At 42.4% G+C, this 23,147-nt stretch overlaps 2 protein-coding genes across 4 annotated transcripts in view; both read right to left on the bottom strand.

Moving 5' to 3' along the window:
- Window positions 1-13,525, bottom strand: part of LOC308649834 (tripartite motif-containing protein 26) — a 31,589-nt gene extending 18,064 nt beyond the window's left edge. Inside the window, exon 1 of one of the 3 annotated variants that reach the window (XM_081295686.1) lies at window positions 12,581-13,525. The gene's annotated coding sequence lies outside the window, so the exon portion shown is untranslated. Of the gene's footprint in view, window positions 1-11,934; window positions 12,093-12,580 lie in introns of those variants that run through there. The other 2 variants (XM_081295684.1, XM_081295685.1) reach the window with 2 other exon arrangements.
- Window positions 13,526-19,830: 6,305 nt separating this feature from the next.
- LOC308649873 (uncharacterized protein) lies at window positions 19,831-22,795 on the bottom strand. Its single transcript, XM_081295716.1, has 2 exons — window positions 22,512-22,795; window positions 19,831-20,346 (listed from the first exon to the last, which is right to left on the bottom strand). The coding sequence occupies exons 1-2, from the start codon at window positions 22,704-22,706 to the stop codon at window positions 20,221-20,223; spliced, it is 321 nt and encodes a 106-aa protein (XP_081151842.1). The 5' UTR covers window positions 22,707-22,795; the 3' UTR covers window positions 19,831-20,220.
- Window positions 22,796-23,147: the final 352 nt, after the last annotated feature.

The raw sequence follows: 23,147 nt of genomic DNA, 5'->3' as shown, positions 1-23,147 counted from the left end.
AATACGAAGGATAAAAGAACACTGTAGTATGTCACCACAGAAAAAGTGCTGATAGTGAAGTTAAACCACACCAAGAGGAAACAGACAAATCCAGAATGTGGGACATTCCACAAGACAAATGGCCTGGTCTATTAAAGTCAATGTCATAGAAGAGATGTAAAAACTAAATGCAAAAAAAAAAAAAAACAAAAACAAAAAAAAAAAAAAAAAAAAAACCATGACTAAAACCTGTTTTTGTAATTTTTTAAGTTATAAAAATTTGGGAGGACTAATTTGAAAATAATTTGGGTGATTATTTCCTTAATTGCATTTATTGAGATCATGAATAGGAATATTATATTTCTTGGCCATGGATTCTTCAGAATTCAGAGTGGCATGACTGAAACTTAATTTGAGCCAGGTGCAGTCACATACACTTGTAATCTAATGGCCTAGATTACAAAAAGCAAGCAAGCAAACAAACATAAAAAACCCTCAATTTGAAATGGTTCAACAAAACAAAGTAAAAAGAAAAATATTCTGGGGAAAGGGTCTATAGATTCAATCACATTCTTTTTTTGGCAATGGGGATTGAACCTAGGGACACTCTACCACTAAGTCATACTTCCAGCTCTTTTTATTTTGAGAAAGAGTATTACTGTGTTGCTTAGGGCTTCACTCTCTTGGACTGGCCTTGAATTTACAATCCTCCTGCCTCAGACTCCCAAGTTGCTAGAATTACAGGCATGAGCCACCACACCCAGCCTCTAGCTGAAACTAACAAAAATATTTAAATGATTGCAATAGAGATAAAATTGCCTGAAACATTGCAGAAGCTCAACACACATGTGCTGAACAAACAAATGGATTCAATGGAATTGAAGACAATGTTAACTGTATAGAACTTTTTTTTTCTTCTTCCAGAGTCTTCCCTAACTAGACAAATGAAACAGATCCACTCTCGTTTTCAATCTTGTTACATTTAAATCTGGAATGTCCCCCAAAGCTCATGTATTAGAGGCTTGGTTCTCAGCTGGTGGCACTATGGGGAGGTAGCGGAAACTGTAGGAGGTAGAAGTTGAGCCAGGAAAAGGGTACAGCCAGGAAAACAAAACAAAACAACTCAGAGCTAATGTCCCTAATTGAAGGGAGCTGGTCTTTTGAGGATGTGCCCTTGGGGACTATATCCTGTCCCTGAGCCCTCTCTCTCCCTCTTTCTCTCTTCTGCCATGAGGTGAGCAGGTCTGATCCACCATACTCCCCCTTCCACCATAATGTGTTGCCTAGGAAGCCCAGAAAAAAATGGAGCCAGCCAAACTGGTATGATTTAGATATGAGTATTCCCCAAAAGCTCATGGAAGAGAAAATGCAAGAAAATTTAGAGGTGAAATTATTGGGTTATGAGTTGTAGCCTAATCAGTACATTAATCTGCTGATAGGGACTAACTAGGAGGTAACCATAGGCAGGATAGGGTATAGCTGGAAGATGTGGGTCATTGGGGGCATGACTTTGGGGTATACATTTTGTCTCTGGTGAGTGGAGTTTCTCACTCTGCTTCCTAACTGTCATGTCCTGAGCTGCATTCCTCTACCACAGCCATCGGCTATGATGTTCTGCCTTACCTCAGGCACAGAGCAATAGAGCTGGTCATCTATAGACAGAGACCTCTGAAACTGTGAGCCCCAAATAAACTTTTCCTTCTTTAAAATTTGTTGAGAGCCACAAATTATCTTTTGGTCCCAGAGGCAAACAAGCTGACCAATACAGCAACCATGGATTGAAATCTCTGAAACTGTGAAGAAAACAAAAACAAACAAACAAACAAACAAAAAAAAAAACAAAAACCTTTCCTACTTTTAAGTTTATTTTCTCAGATATTTTATCACAGTACTGAAAAGAGGACCGACACAAATCTTACTGCTTGGTTGTACCGACTCTTATCTGCATGTATACTGAAAGACTGTGGTACTGTTAAATACTTACAAATAAGACCCCAGGTTTGAACAATCCAGATTCAAGTTTGGGCTCTGGGACCAAATAACCAGGTGACAACAACTTCTGGGCAATGGTATCTGCCAATTATACATCTGAACAATATTTCATGTTCAGGATCCTCTTCTGAGGAAACTGAGGCTCAATGGATTTAGCAACCTGTCCAAGAACATTAGGGTTAGAAAGCAGTGTTTGTTGCCAATACCTCAGCCCAGTTCATCACACTCTTTCCCCAACCCAAGCACACTATAAAATGGGGTCTAATGCCAGCTCCTTTGTTAGGATGCTCTGATGAGGTCATCTACATTGAAGGCTTTGTGAGCTGAGTAGTGCTGACAGAAGAAAAGGGACACATATTCTGCTGATACTGACTGAAAGTACCCTAGCCATCACTATTGCATGCTTTACATAAGGTAGTCCTGTTGGATAGCAGTTTTTCCTTTTCAGTGATGGAAGGAGGATCTCAATATTTCATAACTAGGGGAAATGAGGTTGGGTATGACAGACATGGGCAAACCAGAAAAGCTTTTCTTTTTTTTCCCCATGCCCAGTTCTGTCAGATCCAGTGTATAATCATCCTCTCCAAAAACTCTTCCCTCAACCACCACATTCCTCTATGGTTTTGACCTTTTTATCATTGTGCCTTCAGCATATTCTCTCTGATTATCTCCACAAATTCCACAAGAAGAGGCAAAAACCTTTACTCTCCCTTTTACACCTTGGATCTTGGGCAGACCATAAAAAAGAGTAGAGCCAGAAAAACAAAACAACACAACTCAGAGCTAATGTGGTCTCCCTCCATTCCCTTTACTCACAAAACAATTTTAAATCCCAAGGAAGTCACTTCATGAATTACTTTGTACCTGAGGTCACATATCACTTCTGTGGGACCATTCTTGTATCCCTTCAATAAGCTACAAGCCAGATGCACTTCTACCAAAAGAAGATGATGCTTCAAAAACTAAGGTCTGCAACTTCCTGGCACCCTCTTCATGGGCAGAACTGAGGACACTTGCTACCTTTGGCTGAGTTCCCCTTTCTCCACAATCCAGTTCTGTCCTACAAGTAGATATTCTAATCTACATATATCAACAGACTGGCAGGAGCTGACATTAATTCCTGGCAGTACATTTCAGCATGTGGAAACTATGAACTAAAACCTAGCTGAGGAAAGCATTGCTGTCAATGTCCACACCTGTGGGCAGATACTGGCACTCTTTGCCTCCACCTGTACCTGGGCCCAGTTCCAAAGGAAAGGGGTCAAAACTCTAGCCCTGTGCTTCTTAACAGAAGCCAGCTTCTGCTCCTGAAAGTGCTAAACACTCACTCAAGACTCTATGGCTTCTTGTACCCTAATACCAGCACATTTCCCCCTGCATCCTGCTGCTTTGGGTTCCTAGAAGCCACCAAGAGGTACCCTAGAAAACACTTAATCCCAGATATGTAATCTGTAGCTGAAGGACCTAGGTTTGCACCCTTGCATATAGACCACAGGTTCAGGGCCTCCAAATAATAGCTTCTTCTTCCTGTCATCTTAACATTTAGAGTCCATGCCCTGTGGGAATCTCATTTAAGGGCTTTTGGGGCCCCGGATCAAGGTCCATTTCTTAATGCAAAATAAGTAAATTCTCCTAGAAGCAGGCTTCAAAAGACACCTCAAGTAACCCAAGAAAGAACAGAATTCAGGGCAAAAACTTTTGCTTTCCTTTGGCTGCCTACAAATATTAAAAAAGAAAAAGAAAAAAAAAGAATTCAGGGCAAAAAGCAAGTGTGATCTAGATGTGCAAACTAGAGGAGTGGCTGTACCCTAGCACCCAAATTTTATAACCTTGGTTGTGGCTGAGTACTGAGCACCAGACTATCCCCAGGAGATCCTGGTGCCTGGACAGTGCATTTCTGTGGTCCCATGAGGGTTTTACTTTCTCCCACAGGCCAAGCAATAGTGGTGCTCCTAAGGCAGTGTGGGCCCTGTGTACCACCAGGACCAGGCTTTGAGAATGCTCCAAGCAGCAGTAATTCCCACGGGGTTAGAGGCAGCCACCAGCTGGGAGGTAGACGAGACAAGGCTTTAAAGTGTCCTTGTCTTGCAGCCAGTCTACTGGGCAATCCTGCCTAAGAGAAAATTGGAAGTTCTAGGTGTTTGTTGACTAGAAATTTGTCTTATGTTGACTCATGAACCAAACTCTCTTTTGCCTACAATATTCCCAAAAGTCATCTGTGTGCTGTGCACCCGAGAATATAAGAAGTAATCTTGGGGCACTTACCTAGCATTCTTAACGACCTGTGTTCAATCACTAGCACCATGGGGAGAAAAAATAAATAAATAAATGAAAGAAGAAGGAATCCTTTATCCTCTAGTGGGATGGTTTGCAGCCCAGATGACACAAAAATCACCTGGGGAGGAGGCTTCAACACATACCTAGACCAAATGAGTCAGAATGTCAGAGGTGGGCCTGGCTTTGGTATTTAAAAATAAAAAACAAAAACTTCCCAGGTGATTCTAATGTCTAGTCAGGACTGGGACACTAGCTGAACCCCTTTATTTAAAGATGAGAAATGTGAGGGTCAGAGCCTTGGCTTGGCTTGCTCAGTGGCAGAGCTTGTGGGAGATGCACCTCCCTGCCCAGAACTCCTTCCACTGCCCCACACCACACTCTGGGGTGTGGAGAATAAAACCTCCCTCACCACTAGAAGTGATGTGGAAGGACAGCCTCACAGGCAGAAGAATGGAGGGAAAGGATGGCTATGAGTACAAGGAATTGACAACTAGCCAGGGGTGGGTAGGGCAGGGGCAGGGCAGGCCACTGGATTTGAGCAGAGGGAAGGTGGAGAAAAAGGAGGAACAAATTATGCAAGCCACATTAAGACCGGACTTAATCCTAACAGCTCTGGAAGCCACTGAAGACTTAAAAAAGAGGATGTCATGATTCACTCAACAGCTAACAGGTTATTTACTGGGTGCCTACTATATGCCAGGCGCTGAGGTTACAGAAGAGAACAAAAATGGCAAGGTCCTTGCCCTTCCAGAGCTTATAACTAGTGATATAATTAAACGATCCTTTAAAAGCTGAAATTGGATCCAATAGTGGGGATTATCAAACTCTCAGTGGTGTCTCAATTTACTTAAACCTCCTCTCTCCTTTACTTTCAATGCTCCAGCCATTTTGGCTTTCCTTCTGTCCCTCAAGCATACCCTGCCACGTGTTAAAACAGTCACTAGAAAGGCAATTTGTAAATCAACGGAAATGTAACTGATGTGACACAGCAATCTGTATACGGGGTAAAAATGGGAGTTCATAACCCACTTGAATCCATCTGTGAAATATGGTATATTAAGAACTATGTAATGTTTTGAACAACCAACAATAAAATAATTAAAAAAAAAAAGTGTCAATATGCTTATGTAAACACCCCTGGATGAAACCCCTCAATGGCTTTCTGGTGCTCCAGGGATAGTCAAACTCCTCTCCTTCCCTTCCATTCTTCTGGGAGGCCCCAGATAATCCAGGCCCAGCTCTTGTCCCCAGATCATTTCTTGACATTCCCTGCCTCCAAATTTATCTTGACCCACAGCTAAAACAAACCCCTCTCTATATCTTAAAGTGCTACTGCATGTCCCAACCCAATATTTAAAAAATACTATTCCTTTGCTTAGGCCAGCCATGCTGGCACACGCCTACAATCCCAGCAATTTGGGAGGATCATAATTTCGAGGTCAGCCTCAGCAACTCAGTGAGACTCTAAGCAACTTAGCAAGACTCTGTCTCAAAATAAATAAGTAAATAAAAGGGACTGAGGATGCAGATCAAAGCTCTCCCTCAGTTCAAAGGTGACAAATCTTAAGGCCTGTTAATCACACACACACACACACACACACACACACCCCACCCCTAGTTTGCTTCAGGGCAGAACATGACTCATAACTGCCAGTCACAAGGAGACTTAGTTGGGGAGGGGGGATTTTGGTGGTTTCTTGGTAAAGTGTCCCTGGGTTCAATCCCTAATATCAGAAAGAAAAGAAAAATGGTGCTTGGGATGTAGCTCAGCAGTAGAACATTTGCCTAGCCAGGGTTCCATCCCCAACACACACCCTGACCCCTCCTGCCCAAAAGAAGCCACTAGACAAAGTCCATGCAATTATGTCTGATGCAAAGAAGGCGGATGGTAGGTGTCTGCTGAAGGAATGCAAGCAGTCCTAGTCTCTGTCCTTTTTCTCCAGCAAGATGGGAGAAAGGTGGTTTCTTCTTTTCCTGTAGAAGGGAGAACAGTGGGTCGCATAGCACCACTGGGTCACAGTATCCAAGGTTTGGCTCCGAAAAGGTGTGGAAATCAGGAGAGAAGAAAGTGAGAAAATAGTTGTGGTGGAATAAATTATAATAGTGCCTGCCCTTTTCTTTAGTTTTAGACCTACACATGCATTCATAAACAGTATAATTTCTTTTTCCTGGTTTTGAGCCTCAAATGAATGGAATCATATTAACAGCATGTAATTTTTTTGGGGGGAGGGGTAATCAACATCATTTTGATGAGGCTCAATCATGTGACTATGAGCTGATTTTTAAACCTTTTGGTGTTGCTGTATAAACTTTAACACCATCTACTTCTAGCCATCTGAGTTTATTTCCAGTTTGGGACAATTATAAACACTGGTCCCATGAATATATGTGCACACATGTCCTAGAACACCCTTGCAAGTGGACACATCCTCAGCTTGATCAGCACAGACCAAACTGTTACCAAAGTGATAGTACTGGTGTATTCGAGGTGCTCCATAGCTATGCCAGCACCTGTTACTGTCAACTTTAAAGTTTTTGCTAATCTGGTGGTCAGAAATAGAATCTCATCGTATGTGTGTGTTTTTAACAGTAAAAATATAAAAAGAAACAACATGAGAGAAGCCCAATAATAGGAATCCTATAGCAGCAAAAGATATTGAATTCATTGACCCAACTAGTAAGCATTATAAATGTTTATCTTTGAGGGGAGGGGAGGGACCCACTCAGATTCCATTCTTCCTTCCTTTGGTAAGTAACTTCATTCAATTCCTTTCTGGAGATCCTGTGCTTAGGATAAAGCTCTCCCTCAGTTCAAAGGTGACAAAATTAAGGCCTGTTAGACACACACACACACACACACACACCACCTAGTTGCTTTAGGGCAGAACAAGACTACTCAATAGCCAGTCATAAGGAGACTCAGTTGGGGAGGGGAGATTTTGGTGGTTTCTTACATTCAAGAAATAGCTTGGTTTGAAGATACTAAAACAATCTTGTTAATCAGAAGGTTAGTATCTTTGAAAATAAAGCCAACCTAAGTGTTGAGAGCCACAGCCTAGTCGGAATGGTGCCTGGCATATTACCAGAAGGAGTGGTTGAGAGGTGACAGAGGTGCCGCCAGCGAGCCATTAAGATGATGATAATTAAGTTAAGCTGTGTATAATTGCTGTGACTGGATGATGCTGGATTGAAACAGGCTGTGTATTCAGTTGTATATGGACCCCTGCGGTCCGGCAATAGGGCGCCCCTTGAGTTCCCGGTTGAGTTCCTGCTGAGCGGAGCCCGATGGACGAAGGAAGTCCCAGTGGAGAAAGTTCTGGTTGTGGTGTGGTGTGGTGTTCCTGGAAGGGCCGCATGGGTGGCCCACTGGCTGTTGCAGGAGTTCGGGCAATAAAGGAGTTCCTGTTTGAACCTACAAGTGCCTCGTGGCGGCTCGGTTATTTTGTGCCCAGCCAGACTGCGGCACCCAAGATGATGAACTGAAGGATATCAGATCCTGAAGGCATCTTTCCAAATCCTGTCAGTCTGTACCTCAAGCTAATTCTATGCTCAAACTATTTTTTCTTTCTTTCAACTTGTCTGTCTTCTGCAAAAACAGGATACTGTCTGATCCAACAGAGGAAGTTATAAAGGTTATTAGGTTGAAATACACAAATAGCTTGTGCAGTCGATATATCTGCAACAAACATAGACACCCACCAAGGAGCAGTTCTCTGGCTAGCTTTCAAGGGTTGAACAAACCTGCTAGGACATAACAGATCACCAACCTGCTCTTGGCCATCACGGTCGCTCCCCACAGCTCCCATGAATTCTGAATGAGGAAACAGGGAGAATCTTCTTCCACTCATTGCCAACCCTTCTAACCAAGGCCTGCAGTAGAGTCCTAGGCTAAAGCTAAAACATCTGGATTTTTACCCAGCCTCAGCAACTCTGCTGTGTCGCCCAGGGCTAGAATCTTGATCTTTCTGGACTTCACTAATCCTAACCCTAACCCATGAAAAAAAAATGGGAGGTCAGAGAATATAAAAGCCATGCACACAACAAATTGAAATGAAGGTTTGGCAGGTACACCAACAAATTTAATAGCAACATAAGCACAGTAATTGCTCTTATCAAAAGCAACCAAAGCAGAATAAACATAGCTAAAATCTTTGGTTCAGAAACACTAATATTTTTGTGCTGATTTTGGCAACCTATCTTTCTATCTTTTCTATCTCTCTATTAGACAGAAAAAGACCAGTTTATCATATCTAGTGTTTCAAGATCACAAATGAAGCCAATGAACTCAACATATATGGGTTAATGAAATAGAGATATTTTAACCATTCATAACCAGGGGGAGAAAGACATCTAAACCAGCAGTTAAAGGAGTTACTATTTTTCATCAAGGTTGAGATACCCATACCATCCATTTCATGTTAGTTGTGTTCAATGATATATCATAAACTTAACTGGCAAAATGTTTTTTCAGTTAAGGGCATATAAAATAATATGGCATCTCATATTTGGTGAAATATGGTCTATCTCCTACAAAATGCTGAGAGCATCATCCTTCTTACACAAGGATCTTGTCATTCTCATGCTTCAAAACTCATAGCTAAGGTTAAAACTGTATATCGGGACACACAAGGCACTCCACAATCTGGTTCCAACTTACCAGTCCAGCCCCCAACCCTACCTCACCCTGCCTGATGCTCTGACCACTACGTGTATAGGAAAGAAAGCCCCTTTTACAACTCCCCACTTTCTTCCTTGCCCTCCTACAAGTTCTCTCAGGTAGAGCTCAGCCTTGAAGGCTTAACAGGATTGGTTACCTTATCTATGAGCTCCTTCCTGTTCTCCTCCCTCAGTTACCTCCTGCAGTTCTGGACGCACTGTATTTCTATGATAATACTATCACACTGCCTCATACTTGGTATTTTTACCCCTCTTCTTACCCAATAAGAATATGAACCCAAGGGTCATGTCTCACTGATCTTTTTATTTCCAGTATATGGCACAAAGTAGTGAAAGCAGTGTCTATAAATGTTTGTGAAATTAATGTGTCACCAGACTCAGAGCCCCACTACTTCTCCATTCTCCCCAGCTTTCATCACACTCTCCCTTTCCACTTTACAAACTTGCTTCATAGCAGACCAAGAGATATTCTTGGCCATAAATATCGCTCAGGTCTCCTGGGCCTACACACACACACACACACACACACACACACACACACATTTTGGGGTATATGGGGGGAGTCAATAAGCTGGCAAATTTTAATTCATCTTGGATGACAGTCAAATTAAGCCTTTGTTTCCAAAACAACTTCTCATTCTCTGTTTTTTTTTTTTAATTTTGATCCTGGGGGTCTAAGTCTGAAATCGCCCCTGGATGCTCTATCTGAGGTCTGCAGTTTCTTTTTTTTGGGAGGGGGTACAAGGATTGAACTCAGGGGCACTTGACCACTGAGCAACATCCCCAGCCCTATTTTATATTTTACTTAGAGTTAGGGTCTCACTGACTTGCTTAGCGCCTTGACATTGCTGAGGCTAGCTTTGAACTTGAAATCCTCCTGTCTCAGCCTCCAGAGCTGCTGGGATTACAGGTGTGTGCCACCCGGCTATAGTGTCTTTTATGGTGGTTGAACCTGGTCTAAGTTCAGCCTGTTATTCCCTTGCAGGAAGTGACATCTGAGAAGTCACCTACTGCCCCCAGGATTCAGTTTCCTTACCTCTTAACATGGGGAAATGTTTTGCTAAGTTTACCAGCTGTCTGAGGTTCAAGAGAGGTCACATAAGTAAAAGTGTTTTCAATAGCAAAAGAGCATTATTAAAACAGGAGAAGCAGAGACGCCAACTTGAAAGAGATTTCAATGGCCGAAGCTCTAATAATTATGCAACAGAATAAAGTAGTACTGGATTATAACCCAAAGCATTAAATAAATATCTGAGCCCATAATGATATAAATAAATGATTGAATAAATCACTAAGTAGGGAAGAGGAGATCAATCTCCCTTGTACAGAATTACAAATAATATATGGAGATACTTGCCCTCAAGGAGGAGGATCATTCACCCCCCCACTCCCTACCTGAGGAGTGTACATAATGACTTCCTTCCAAGAATACAGTACACAAAGGGGAGAAAATAAGAGTCGGTAACTTTATAGTGAAGAAACCTCTCAGTCAGGTAATCAAGATCAGCATCAAGTCATAAATCATGATGACATCATAAAACCCTTGAAATGATCTGATGAATATGGAAATCTACTTTGTGGTTTTCCTTCAAATAACCCATAAAACCAGTCTTAGGAGAAAAACAACAGGCAAATTCCAACAGAGGGTCACCCTAAAATATACATGTCCATTTGCTACAGTTTGGCTATATATAGGTATACCCCAAAGGTCCATGTGTTAAAGGCTTGCCCTTGGCACCATAGGAGGTGGTAGAAACTTTGAGAGGTAGGGGCCCAGTGGAAGGTCTTCACTTCATGAGTGGGGGGAGGGTATGCCTTAGAAGGGACCCCAGTTTCTTCCTCGCTTTCTCTTCTTTTTGGTTCTCTGGCCATGAAGTGAGGAGAACAGAGATCAATAAATCATGACTGAAATCTCCAAAACTGTGAGCCAAAATAATCTTTCTCTCTTTATAAGTTAATTATCTCATGTATTTCTTACAGTGAAGGAAAATGCATCAAAGGTCATCAAAACGAAGTCTGAATAACTGACACAACCAAAGAGTCATGACAACAATAAAATATGTTAACACAGATGGGATCATCAAACAGAAAAGTATTCAGGCAAAAAAGCAAATCTGAATACACTATGGACTTTGGTCAACAATAATGTATCAATATTGCTTCATTATTTGCAGCAAATGTACCAGACTGATGTAAGACGTTAAGGGGTAAAATGTTTGGGGTATATGGAAGCTCTAGACTATCTTCTCAATTCTTTTCTTAAATCTAAAAAACAATGTCTACGAAAAAAAAGAAAACTGTAATTTTGAAACATTTAAAAAATCTATATTTATAAAACGTGATTTTTTTTAAAGTTGGGGAAAAAACATGTTAGGGATTATGATTTCAGCTAACAGTTAAACAGGAGGTTCAGGCATGCATGAACGAATGAATGTCATTCTCCCCTCTTTTGAAGCACACAGAAATGGTTGTGGTGTCAAAATCTGGAATCTACTGGGAATTCTGAAATGTTTCTCTCCTATTTATTCCTTAAGGTTAAATTAATATACTTTTTTTCCTAAGGCTAAACAGAGAAAAAATTAGCAGGGAAAATATACAGCTCCAAGTGTATGAGGTGAAACTGGTTTACGCTGACTCAAAGAAGAAAGGAAAGGAAACCTAACTTTGGTCATGGAGTCGGAATGGCTATCTATCTACACGGCTCCAAGCCACCAGACCTTCATCCGGGTCCCGCTTACTTCTAGCCCTGGGGACTATAAGGGATTAGAGTCTGAGCTGGACTCGGAAAGCTTGAAAGACTGACGAGGAAGGGCGAATGAAGGGTCAAGCAAGCAGGAGGGATTCGGTTGGCAGAGAGACGCAACGAACTCGACCCCCTGCCCAGCCCGCCCAGCGGCCAGGCCGGGTTCTGTCCCAGGGCCCTGCGGCCGCATTCAGTCACCCCAAGCCTGGGGCGCGTGTGTGAGACTGCTGTTTCACGGCATTTCTCTTCGGATGCCCCTTACTCACCAGTCCCGAGCCGCAAATCGAGGGCCCGGGTCGCTTCTCTCCCGCACCGGTCTGTTCCGGGTCCGACTCAGGCTCGAGCAACCAGCGCGACAGCGCGTCCCCGCCCCATAATCTCCCGGCTACTCGGTGCCCTCCGCCGAGATTTCTCCCCGACCAGCCCCGGGATTGGCCCCTGCTGAACTCCGCCCTCCAATGGGAACTTTAGTCTACTTGACGTCACTGATCACCGGGCAAATCCCCAGGCAGGGGCCGGGGGGTGGGGCAGCAGGGGCCGGGGGGTGGGGCAGCAGGGCCCGAGCAAAGGAAACTGAAAACGGAAGGGCAGAGACTGGTCAGATCCGCAGCCCAAGTTTGGTGCCTGCGGATACAGTTACAAGCTTTAAGGGAGTTAACTTATGAGGCCCAGTGAAGCATCCGTGTAGGACTCGGGTTCTATAATCCCTTCCTGGTCTTCCTGAGACGCCCCCACTTCCCGATCTCCTTGCACGGGTTCAGGGTCGCCGGCGGCTTTAATGCGAAGTGGCGCTCGCCAAGGCTCACCATTAAACGACTCCCTCTTCTCAACGTGACCTAAATTTGTTTCCAGGACAAGACAGAATCTTAACAGGCAAATATTCTCAGGGGACTATTTATAAAAATTAACTACCATTTCCGAAGTGAGTCGCTGTATGTAAAATATCCTCCTGCAAGGCAGGCACTGTCCCCATCCGACAGGAAAGAAAGCTGAGGTTCTGTGAGCATAGGGGCCTAACCCGGCTCAGTGGGACTGTTTCCGTTCTTGCGCGCTGAATTTAGAAACTACAAAACCCGCAAAGTGGACGGGGACTCGGGTTCCCAGGGTTCCCAGGGACCTTGGTGGCGAGGTTTCCAAGAGGCTTCGGCGCGTCCCAGCAGCCCATGGCCCAGGAAGCTAACCACCACGAAGCATCCCGTTTTCTCAGCCTATGCTGGTTTCCTGCTCTGCCTGCAATCGCTGCACCTGGTCTCACGGCAAGGCCATCCCCTGTGCTGACGTCGCCATATCCCAGGCACTGCTGCGTGAAAATACCCTAGACTGCCCGGCAGCTGGGAGGTTGTTACATTCAGTACTGGCACGGAGCTGGGAGAAGCTGGGAAGAGGCGTTGAAGGTTCTGCTGTCCGCCAGTTCCCAGATCCCAAGGGTGGGATCTAGACAGAGGCACGGGCCCACCTAGGCGGCGTAGTCGCTGCGTTGCAGGTGTTGGGGTGGGGAATTTTCATGACCCGGTGATCCTAGGGTCCTAAACCCTAAAACCCATCCAGCCTCCACCCATCTGCTGCTGAGGGCGAGGAAATTTGGAATGAATGGAAGAGGGGATGGGACACAACTCTGGCAGGCCTATGCTCTGGATATGGTGTCAACACATTCTACACCCACCTGCTACCTGCTCTTGCAGGGTTGTGGGAAGAAAGTGTGTTTGAAATGCTCTTCAAATAACATCATGCTACTAAGCTGTTCTCTCCCAGAATCCTAGGAGGTACTTAACTTGCTCAGTCCACTGGTCCAGCCCTTTGTGGTCTTTCCACACACACCCTTTTTTTTTTCTTCACCCCGACTTAAATTCTCTGATACCTTTCCAGCACACTTGGTGGGGGGGGGGGCATGGAAGACCTCTGCAGGGCCTGGGGGTGGAAGAGGGCTGGCATGACCTCTTGTTGTCACCTTCTCATTTCCTGCATTTTAACCACTCACCCCAGCCCCTTGCATGGCTGCCCGCTTCTTATCAGTCATGTTTCTGCTTAATTGGCATTTCAGAAAGGCCTTTCTCCATCCCTCAGTCTAAATCAGTGTCCAATTATATTTATTCTATGTTGATTTTTTTTATGCACTGGTCACCATTTGAAAATATCTTGTTCATTTCTTTGTGCATCCTCCTCCTCCCCCTCAATGTAAGCCCCATGAGAGCTGAGACATAGCTTGTCTTTCATGCACATGGTCTTCACTCAATAAATGGATGTTGAAAGAGCTCATCTTGAGTATTTCTAAATTCTTTCTAAAGCTGTATGGCTTTGTTTGGCAGCACTATCACTCTTGCACTGTCTTCTCTCATTATGTTACATGTTGGTTGATGCAGCTTCTCAAGTCTAACTAATGACATTAGCAATGAACACTGGGAACACAGGTGGTTCTGAGGTAGGTTAAAAGAAATAAAAAAGATAGGAAGGATCAGGAAAATATAACTTCAATCTAAAAGCTAAAGCTCTGCATATCTTTCCTCCTAGGCTTGTCACTCCCCAAGCCAGTTCTCTCTCCCAAGCCTGTCATTCTCAAATTTCTAAGAGAATTGTAAATTAGAGTTAACATAAATTAACCCATTTATGAGAATTACATTGCACACTGTTAATTAGCCAACGTAATAAATAGATTTAGTAAAGAGATACGATATTTTAAGAAACCTATAATATCAGGCATTTTCCAACATTATCTACTGCTCAGATATTGGAGACCACATCAGCCTAAAGGATCCTGATAATTGTCAGACCACTAGTCATTAGACATATCATTCTCACATACCTTCCCATACTGGTCCCTGACCAGGTTTTCCCTAGAACCTCCAAAGCATCTCACTCTCAAGATAGCCAGCATTCTTCCTTAAATGTGTCTCTCCTAATAAATCTCTGATGTGTCCTTAAATTAATTTCTGTGATGTTTGTCAAGAGTCCCACTCATCCTGAGTTAAGGTCCTTAATTTTTTTTTTCTATGAGGTTTGTCAAGAGCCTCATTCACCTCGAAGTTAAGGAAATCTTTTGGTGACAGCTCCAGTGCTTGCTTCATGGTCAAAGCACCTTTACAGTAAGTAGCAGGTGTCACACTTGCCACTCTAGTGGCTGGGATGACTCACTGCCCTCTAGGTTCCTGGAACAGAATTAAAATTCTTTGCTTGGTCTCTCCAGTCCTGTGCTTATATCAGGGGGAGTCCAGTGCAATACATGGGGCTGCCTAAAGGGAGCTAGACAACATGGGCTTGAATCCTCCTTCCTTTCACTTTCTGGACAAGTCGTTCAACTTCTATGTGTCACAGATTTTCCTCCATAAAAGGGAAATGAAAATTAGATCTACATCATAGAGTTGTCATGGGGATTAAATGTAAAACTTTGAAACAGTAAGTGTAGACTAGGCCAGAGAGGATGGTATGTTAAATAGCTTACATATGAAATGAGAATCTTAATTCAAGCAAAAAGATTTAGTAAGTATGTTCTTGAGCAGTTCAGGTTTTACCTGAGGAAGAACTAGAAATTGCCCTCTAAAAATGAGTTTGCATATAATGAGGTACAGGAAATGCTACCCCAAAATATGTCACCTTGAAAATTAAGGAGACAGCAGAAGCAGAAAATACTTCTGATCTTCTCTTGTTCTTTGTCCCCTGAAATAGACCATAGAAATTAGGATTTCTCTCTCCATTTCTCCCTTGACAGACCATAAAACCTAGAGATTCTCTCTGTTCTTATCCCCTGAAGACCCTTATGTGAAAAATTTTCTATGTTACATAAAAAAGAAAAGAGTATCACAAAGGGATGCCAACATTACTGGCTATTAATCCAGGGAACCTGCCTAGATCCCTGCTGGCTAGATTGAGTCAGGTGCCTGCATATGAAAAAGTGACAAATGTAAAAAGGAAAAATGAATTTAATGCAATTTGAAGGAAGCAGTCAGGTTATTTTTCAACAGGTCTTACAGAAACAGTTACAATTTATAGAAAGAAAAACCAGGAGATAACCATGTAGATTTAGCTAGGCTGTACTAGCCAGAGAACTTATCGATTTTAATTTCCTTGGTGCTAGCCAGAGGCCACAGAAAGTTACTGTTTTCATCCTCACCATGAAGTTCCGGAGGAGTTTCACTAAGAAGGAACTGAACCAACAGGCCTTGCTAACTGCCCCTGTGCCCCAGTTTGTTATGATTAGGTAATACCCTTTTGTCCTTCAGTCATATTTCATGGCCATCCATAAAAACACACAGATCTCCCTGTTTCTTTGGGTATTCATTTTTGAGTGGTCCTGAAAGGGTAAAGTTTCTAAGCTGCAAAGCCTGAATTAAAATGTAAAGGACCAGGCATTGTAAACCTGCTTCTAAACTGCAAAGCCTGGGTTAAATTCCTGAGGCAGTTAAGACAATGCCCTACCGGCCATCTGGCTGTTTAATAACTAAGGGCTCTGAGTAGCCCAGCACGTAGGCATCCAGGCCCCAAAACCAATCAGTTTGAATGTGTACCCCGCTTAGAAGTGACCAATCACCCCTGCCCAGCCTGTTCCCGCCAATGAATGTACTAATCAAGTCTAAGAATTATTGTTTGATTTTCCCGAGCCTCGTGATGATTTGCCCTGATGTATGCAAAGCTTCCGCCCTCCCCAAAAAGTGTACTTAAGCACTGCTCAACCCCTGCCCGGGGCTGTGGGCTGCTCTATCTTCCTGAGTGAGCCTGGAGCCTCAGCATGCTGAATCAATAAATCCCCTTCTGCCAATTGCATGAAGCCAGTCTCTTGTGGTCTCTTCCTCCGACGTTTCGCCGGACCCTTACAGTCCCATGTCATGTAAAATTTGGGTTTAAAAAAAAAAGGGTTTTTTTTGTCTTATTAACATCTTTCCCTACAGGAGTCTCAGTCTTAAACCTTGTTATGAGAGAGGATATTACTTCTTATCTCCTATACATAGTATAAGTTTATTGAGTTAAAATATAGTATTCAGAAACTAAAGTTTTGAAGAATGCTAAAGAATTTAGAAGAGGTCTCCAACAATCAAAAAATACTTAAAACTATGAGGTTCTTATTAGAAAGATACAAATAATCTGAATCTTTTATGTGAAGGATATCTTGCTATGAAAAACTGAAAGTTACATGAACTATGAGTTGTACATCTGAATGTCTGTTTCTAGCAGAGATACTAATAAACAACTTTTGTACTACTAAGAACTGGCTGCTTTTATGCTAAGAATGGGCTATAGACTAAAAATTAACAGTTTAACTGTCCCTTTTAAAAAAGAAAAAGACATTTTAAATGCTAATTGTAAGGGTCCAGCGAAGCGTCGGAGAAGGAGAGACCACACGAGACTAGCTCCATGCAATGGCAAGGGGGATTTATTGGGGATCCGTTCCAACGCGCTGGGACTCTGTGCTCACTCAAGAAGGGAGAGCAGCCCAGAGCCCAGAGCAGAGGTCAAGCAGAGCTTAAGTACACTTTTTGGAGAGGGCGGTGGGCTTTGCATACATCAGAACAAATCATCATGAGGCGCGGGGAAATTGAACAACAATTCTGATACATGATTAGTCCATTCATTGGAGGGAACAGTTTGGGCAGGGGTGATTGGTCACTTCCAAGTGGGGCACACATTCAAACTGATTGGTCCTGGGGCCTATATGCGTATGTGCCATGTTACCTGGAGCCCTTAGATATTAAACAACCAGGGAATCGATGGAGATATTTACTCAGCAGCTCCCGCATTGTCCTAACAACTTACAGGTTCCGGGGATAGCAGAGGAATTGTAACAATAGGCTTTTACCTTTTAGCCCAGGCCTTGTAATCTAGAAGCTTTACAATGCCCTAGTCTTTTACACTTTAACTCAGACTTTTGCAGCTTAGAATCAGCTTAGAAATTTTACCTTTACATTCCCCACTCCTTTTTCTGACTACTTTTAATCTTAAAAGTACTGAATCATAATTATTGGAAGGTCTCATTTTTCATTTCTGCCAGTGGAGCATATTGTTGTCTGATCACTATGAGTTGTCCTGCGTTTCCTAGAATCGATTTCAGCATGGCCTCCATTTTAGATTTCACTTGATATTAGACCCCGATTTATCTAGCTACACTGACTACCTAACTTTAAATCTGGCTTCATTCCCCCCTCTAATTTGGGAACTCCTTACTGCTGTGAGGAAGGGGGACGAAGAGAATCTTTCTGGCTTCTTCAGGCTGAAAAGGGACAGCGTGGGGCAAGCAGTTTGGAGTCCCCCTTAAAAATATCGGGTCTATCAAGTGGTCCATGATAAAAGTCCAATTGAGAAGTAATAGGCTGGAGAGCCATTTGAATGACAGGTGGTCTATAAGAGAAACAAGAACTCATTAGTACTGGAATCATATTGATGCAGTAATAAATGCCACAGCACAAGAATATGCCAATGAGTATAATAACCAAGACAAAGATTAACAATGTTTTCCATCAGGCAGTACCAGGAACTAGGAGCTAAGATATTGTTTCCATGACAAAGTTGCTGAGGACATGGCTTCCATCTGAGCATGTAAATCTTTAAGGATATTTGTTACATTGTCAGAAATATCAGGGATGTAAACACAACAACTAACATTTAGGGTTACAGATGTCCTTTTTCTTAAGATATAGTCTAATAATCTAATGCCATCTGATCCTGCAAAATCCTTTGCTAGTATGACCTCTGTGTCTAATAGAGAAATCTTTAATTCTGTTACTTAGGGCTGAATAACCATACTAGCAAACATCAAGCCTACCTGCGTTGGTTAGAAATAAAGGCCTTAGACTAAAACTACTTTAGCAGTCCCTTTGACAGTTATCAGGCATTTTTGTCTAAGAATTTCTTTTGTAGCCTCTAGTCTACTTATTGTTGGAGGTTATATTTAACTATTATTATCATCTAAGATGTCCAGGAACAGCTGTGCTTTGGCTTTGACCGTCTTTGCTAAGTGTTTAAGATGAAGCAAGTCAAACTGACTTCGGTTCTACCTATTGTTAACAGTCAGCTGAGTCTCCTGGGAGTCCTCGGGAACTTCACAGCAGTTTCTCAGTTCTGCTAGTGCCATTTGCGCTAGGATGGGTCCAGGCCTGGCTTGACCATATGGCTTCCCTCAGAAGCATCAGGGATGTCTCCCTTCTCTGATGACCCTCCTCTTTACAGCAAATGCACTGATTGGCCTTCTGCCCTCCACTGGTCTCATTAATCTCCCTACTCGGGAAGTTATGTGGCCTAGAGTTGCAGAGCCCTTTGCTCAGTTCCCTATTCCCTGATTCAGACTGACTCAGAGGGCAAGAGCCAAATTTTTAATTTTAAGACTTAATCTTAAACATCTAGCAAATAAGTCAACAGCCTTATATTAAGGGTATTGGGCTTTAGTACCTATCTCTCTATCCTGTAAGTGATAACTCCTTGTAACACATTATCTTAAATTAACCCAGGTTGTGAGTTCTTAAAGCAGTACCTCTTTAAAATATTAACAGGCAATCCTTAGTCCATCTAAAAGCAAACTACAAAACAAAACTAACTAGGGTAAAAACATATTTAGTCTATGTGATAGCTACCTAGAATTTTTGGCAGAGTACATCCCCTGTTTGGTATCCTGGCAATCGTGACAAAAACCAACTTTTGGGCACAACTTTAAATGCACTGAAATCTGGCCTACTTCTTTCATAGTCACTTTCACATGCAGTGAGATGGGACATAGAGCCTTATCTCAAGTAAGGTGGGGCTCTTTATAAGTCTTAAATACTTTAGTTCTAAAGCTGATCTTTGCTTTTTAGACATCATTTTACAAAGTTTACATAAATTGTTGCTCAAGTTCACATGAATATTAGCTAACACAACATAATATCACATCTAAAACATGAATTAAAGGAAGGCTGGAAGCTTCTTGTTGGAAAGTAGCAAAGTATTTCTGTGTCTCACAATAAAACCTTCACCCAGATTAGGCTCTCATTGACTTAAAAATACATTTAAATTGTGTCTTAGTGTAAAAAGTAACATGGAACTTTACATATCTTACTGATAACAGGTCCAGTTATAGAACACAAATGATAAATAAATTTCCAACATGTTTTTTTTTAAGCCTAAAATTACCATACAACTTTAGAACACCAGCTTGATATAATGTTCTTTTGAAGCTTCTACCTTACAGACTTGTATACCTGAAAGATATGAATGCATTAATAACACCATAATTACATTGATGTTTTTATATTAACCAAGTTTAGCTTTTAAAGAAATGACTAAGGGGGAGATGGCAGGGCTTAGATAAATGGCAGGCAACCCGTCTATTGGCAGGTTTTTCCAGATATCATCACCAGCACCTGAAGAAGATCAGAGCGAATAAGAACAGAATGAAGATAAAAATTAGAGCAAAGATCAATTTCTGGCAGAAGTTCCATGTTGGGGGGCTGACAGAAAAGAGACCAAGGGCCATGAGGAAGCTCAATAGGACATAAAGACTCATGAATCCAGGATGGCAGATTAAGAGGTTCTCTGAACTTGTTGTTTCCCGCTGTCCCATGTCCGCTGCATTCCATCGTGCCTGGTAGTGAGCTTCAGCACTGAGTGAATTGTTCTCTTGAAGATGTTGGGGGTCCATCGGTCATCAGAGGCTGGTGGTGCCTAAGCAGAAGCTGGTTGGAAGTTTGATTTGGGACTTTCTGTAATCGGATTTGAAGGAACTTCATTATGCAGAGCACAAGGAAAGTATTGAAAAACAACAGTTGTTGTTTAACCATAGTTGTGTAACGTATTTAAAAACTTATATACATAACTAATTGACATAAACCTCTTTCATCACTTACTTAAACCCTCTTGATTACTTAGTCACATAGACTCTCCTATCTAGAAACACAATTTTTTTTCTCTCTATTAGTTCCATACCTAGAACCTTTTAGTTTCTTCTTTTATCTACTAACCTCCTTTTGTTCACATTTTGAAACAATACTTGTAAACTTTTAAATTAAAGCAGAGTTAACATTTTATTAGGGCCTTTTTTGAACACCTAGAAAAACTTATAAGCTTAATCCAAGACCTCTTTTACATCTGTTTACCCAATTTAAATTGAGCCATTTGAATCACGTGAATCAAAGATATTTAGATCCATTTTTAATTTTTTTATGAGCGCTCCTCATCTGTTAATTATCATATCACTGCAGGATATATGGACATACACACATACAGACATACCGACATACAACACATAACAAGAGTAACACATAACACAAAAGGCCTTCCAGCTTTCTCAGGTGAAATCTCATTGCAATGTTTAAAAAAACTCCAGTTGATCAAAAAATAGAACTTATCAGAAAAACATTAACTTGTCTGTAGGATAAAAATCATGAGCTCAAAAAAAAACATAGAATCCAAGAAAAGGCAAAAGTCCTTTAATTTAGTTTGAGTTCCCTTAAAAAGACACCTTTACCCTTTTTTTTTCCCCCTTGGGCCTGAGCTCCAAGCTGCTTCTGTTTGCATATCAGCTTAAGCCCTGGCTAAGGTCTGGAAGGAGGAGGGAAAAACTGCTATTTTGAGCAGACACTTTAGGCCTAAGGCATTTTAACCTTAAGTTATATTTTCCAGATTTGGATGTTGAAAATTATGATACAAATTTAAAAAGCAATTCCCAAAATTTTATATCTTTTTACACTAGAAAAACTTGCTCACATAAAACTGGAAATAGGATCTCTGCCATCAGAAGAAATTTCTTTAAGACCTCTATGCCACTTTGCTTGTTCTGAAGTTTCTAAAGTAGCATTAAGTTACATTAAATTTGCCCACACACTACCATGTATATCTGAAATTAAGCTTTGAGAATTTCCAAGACTGTTGTTATTTAATTATTTAAGGTTATTTTAATGAGCCAGACCAACGTTTTAATTTAACATGTTTTTTTTTTCCTGAATCTTACACGCTGAGGGAAACAGATATCATATCATAATTTATTATTTTTATCCCAGTTGATGTACGGGTACACCTTAGTGAAATCTTCTCAGGCTACCCAATTTAAAATTGAAACTCTTTAGAACTATCTGAAATCAAACTAAACAATTGCTTAAACCCAACTTTTAACTGCAAGATAGTGCAATGCTTTAGAAACCCATTCAGATACCAGATTGTTACAATAAAAAATTATTTTTTTTTTAGACACACATGTAACCTAGTTTATCTTTAAGAAACAATCAGACAACCAGATAAGAATATATCCCTCCAAGTTTTGAACTTTCATTTAATTATGACTCCCATCAGTGGCACCATAGACTTTCCCACGAGTAGACCAGATGTTTTCACGTAGGGGCAACTATAGGTATAAAATCAAGGGTCTCAGTGTGACTGGCTCTACTGCATTCAATGTCCCTTCTTTTTAAGTAAACAAAGGTGGCGTAATCCTTAAGATGCAGATAAGGACCCAGGGAACTCCCCAGAGCTAAATGGCTCTGGCAGCTGCTGGGAGTCCCTTAATCTTATCTTTCACCCACAGGATCAGCTCCTCCAGTTTGGTTTGACCTTAGGCACTAGGCTTTTTTTTTTCCTAACTTTGTAGTAGCCAGCTCCCAAAATGCTCATCCTCTGCTTGCAGTTGTTTCGAGTGCTAGGCTTCCCAAAGAAAGCAGAGTGGAGACTCCTTAGAAGTCTCCTCGGGAGTGTTAAAATTTGTGACTGAAAATTTGGTTCCCATCTCTAAAGCCAATTAACACCAATTTAATAATGAGGACAGGGCTTTGAGAAAAGTCAAAGCGAGATGTCAAAGTTGTTAAATCCCCAGCAGGCATCTCTATTTGCATTCAAGCTGATTACGGGAGGGAAAGAAAACATTGCTTTCCTAGTCTCAGTATTTACCCTTACTTACAGCCCAACTCCAGGAAGACCCGTTCGCTTCTTCGGCCCCACGATCACTGTGGCCGGGAGGGCTGTAACACTCGGGGGGTTTGGGGACCCGGTCCCTTCTACCCCCACGAAGGAGGGAGAGGGCCGGGTACTCCAGAGCCGCTTTTTCTGCTCGCCGGGAGGATGGAAGTGGGGGGCAATGCCCCGCCGACTCCATGTCCGATCCCGCCTGCCCCACTGTGGTGGAAATGCACCGCGAGGCTGGTGGCAGCCAGTTGCCGGCAGAGGAGGGGGAGGAGGGGCGGTCTCCCGCTGACCTCACCCCCGATTCCATCCGCCCGTCCACCGCGCCCGCTGGAGCACCCCTCTCCCCTCCCGGGAGGGGAGACGGCCAGGGGGCGGAGAGGACAGGTGGGACAGGGACAGGACAGATCCGCCATACCGCCGGGTGGGATCCTCCCAGCGAACTGCGCGGACCTCACCCATGCAGGAAGAGATTCCCAGAGGTCCTGAAAGGTTAGAAGCCATAATCTAGATGGCCATGCGGCCCGGCTGAAACGGGAGGGACTCTCCTGGGGGCCATTCAACTCCGAGGGTGGGCCACTCTGAAGCGCAGGGAGACAACACAAACGTGACGCAAACACGGACACACAGTAAA

Source organism: Spermophilus citellus (genome assembly GCF_964194105.1).
Source record: "Spermophilus citellus genome assembly, chromosome: 5".
Taxonomy (NCBI): domain Eukaryota; kingdom Metazoa; phylum Chordata; class Mammalia; order Rodentia; family Sciuridae; genus Spermophilus; species Spermophilus citellus.
This window is presented reverse-complemented; position numbering and strand designations above follow the sequence as displayed.

What these genes read in the sequence shown, in the direction of transcription:
- LOC308649873 (XM_081295716.1), bottom strand. Translation starts at nt 22,706, where the DNA reads ATGGAGTCGGCGGGGCATTGCCCCCCACTTCCATCCTCCCGGCGAGCA. An exon ending in GGTCTTCCTGGAGTTGGGCT is followed by an intron (nt 20,347 to 22,511) that starts GTAAGTAAGGGT and finishes TGCATAATGAAG; the next exon opens with TTCCTTCAAATCCGATTACA.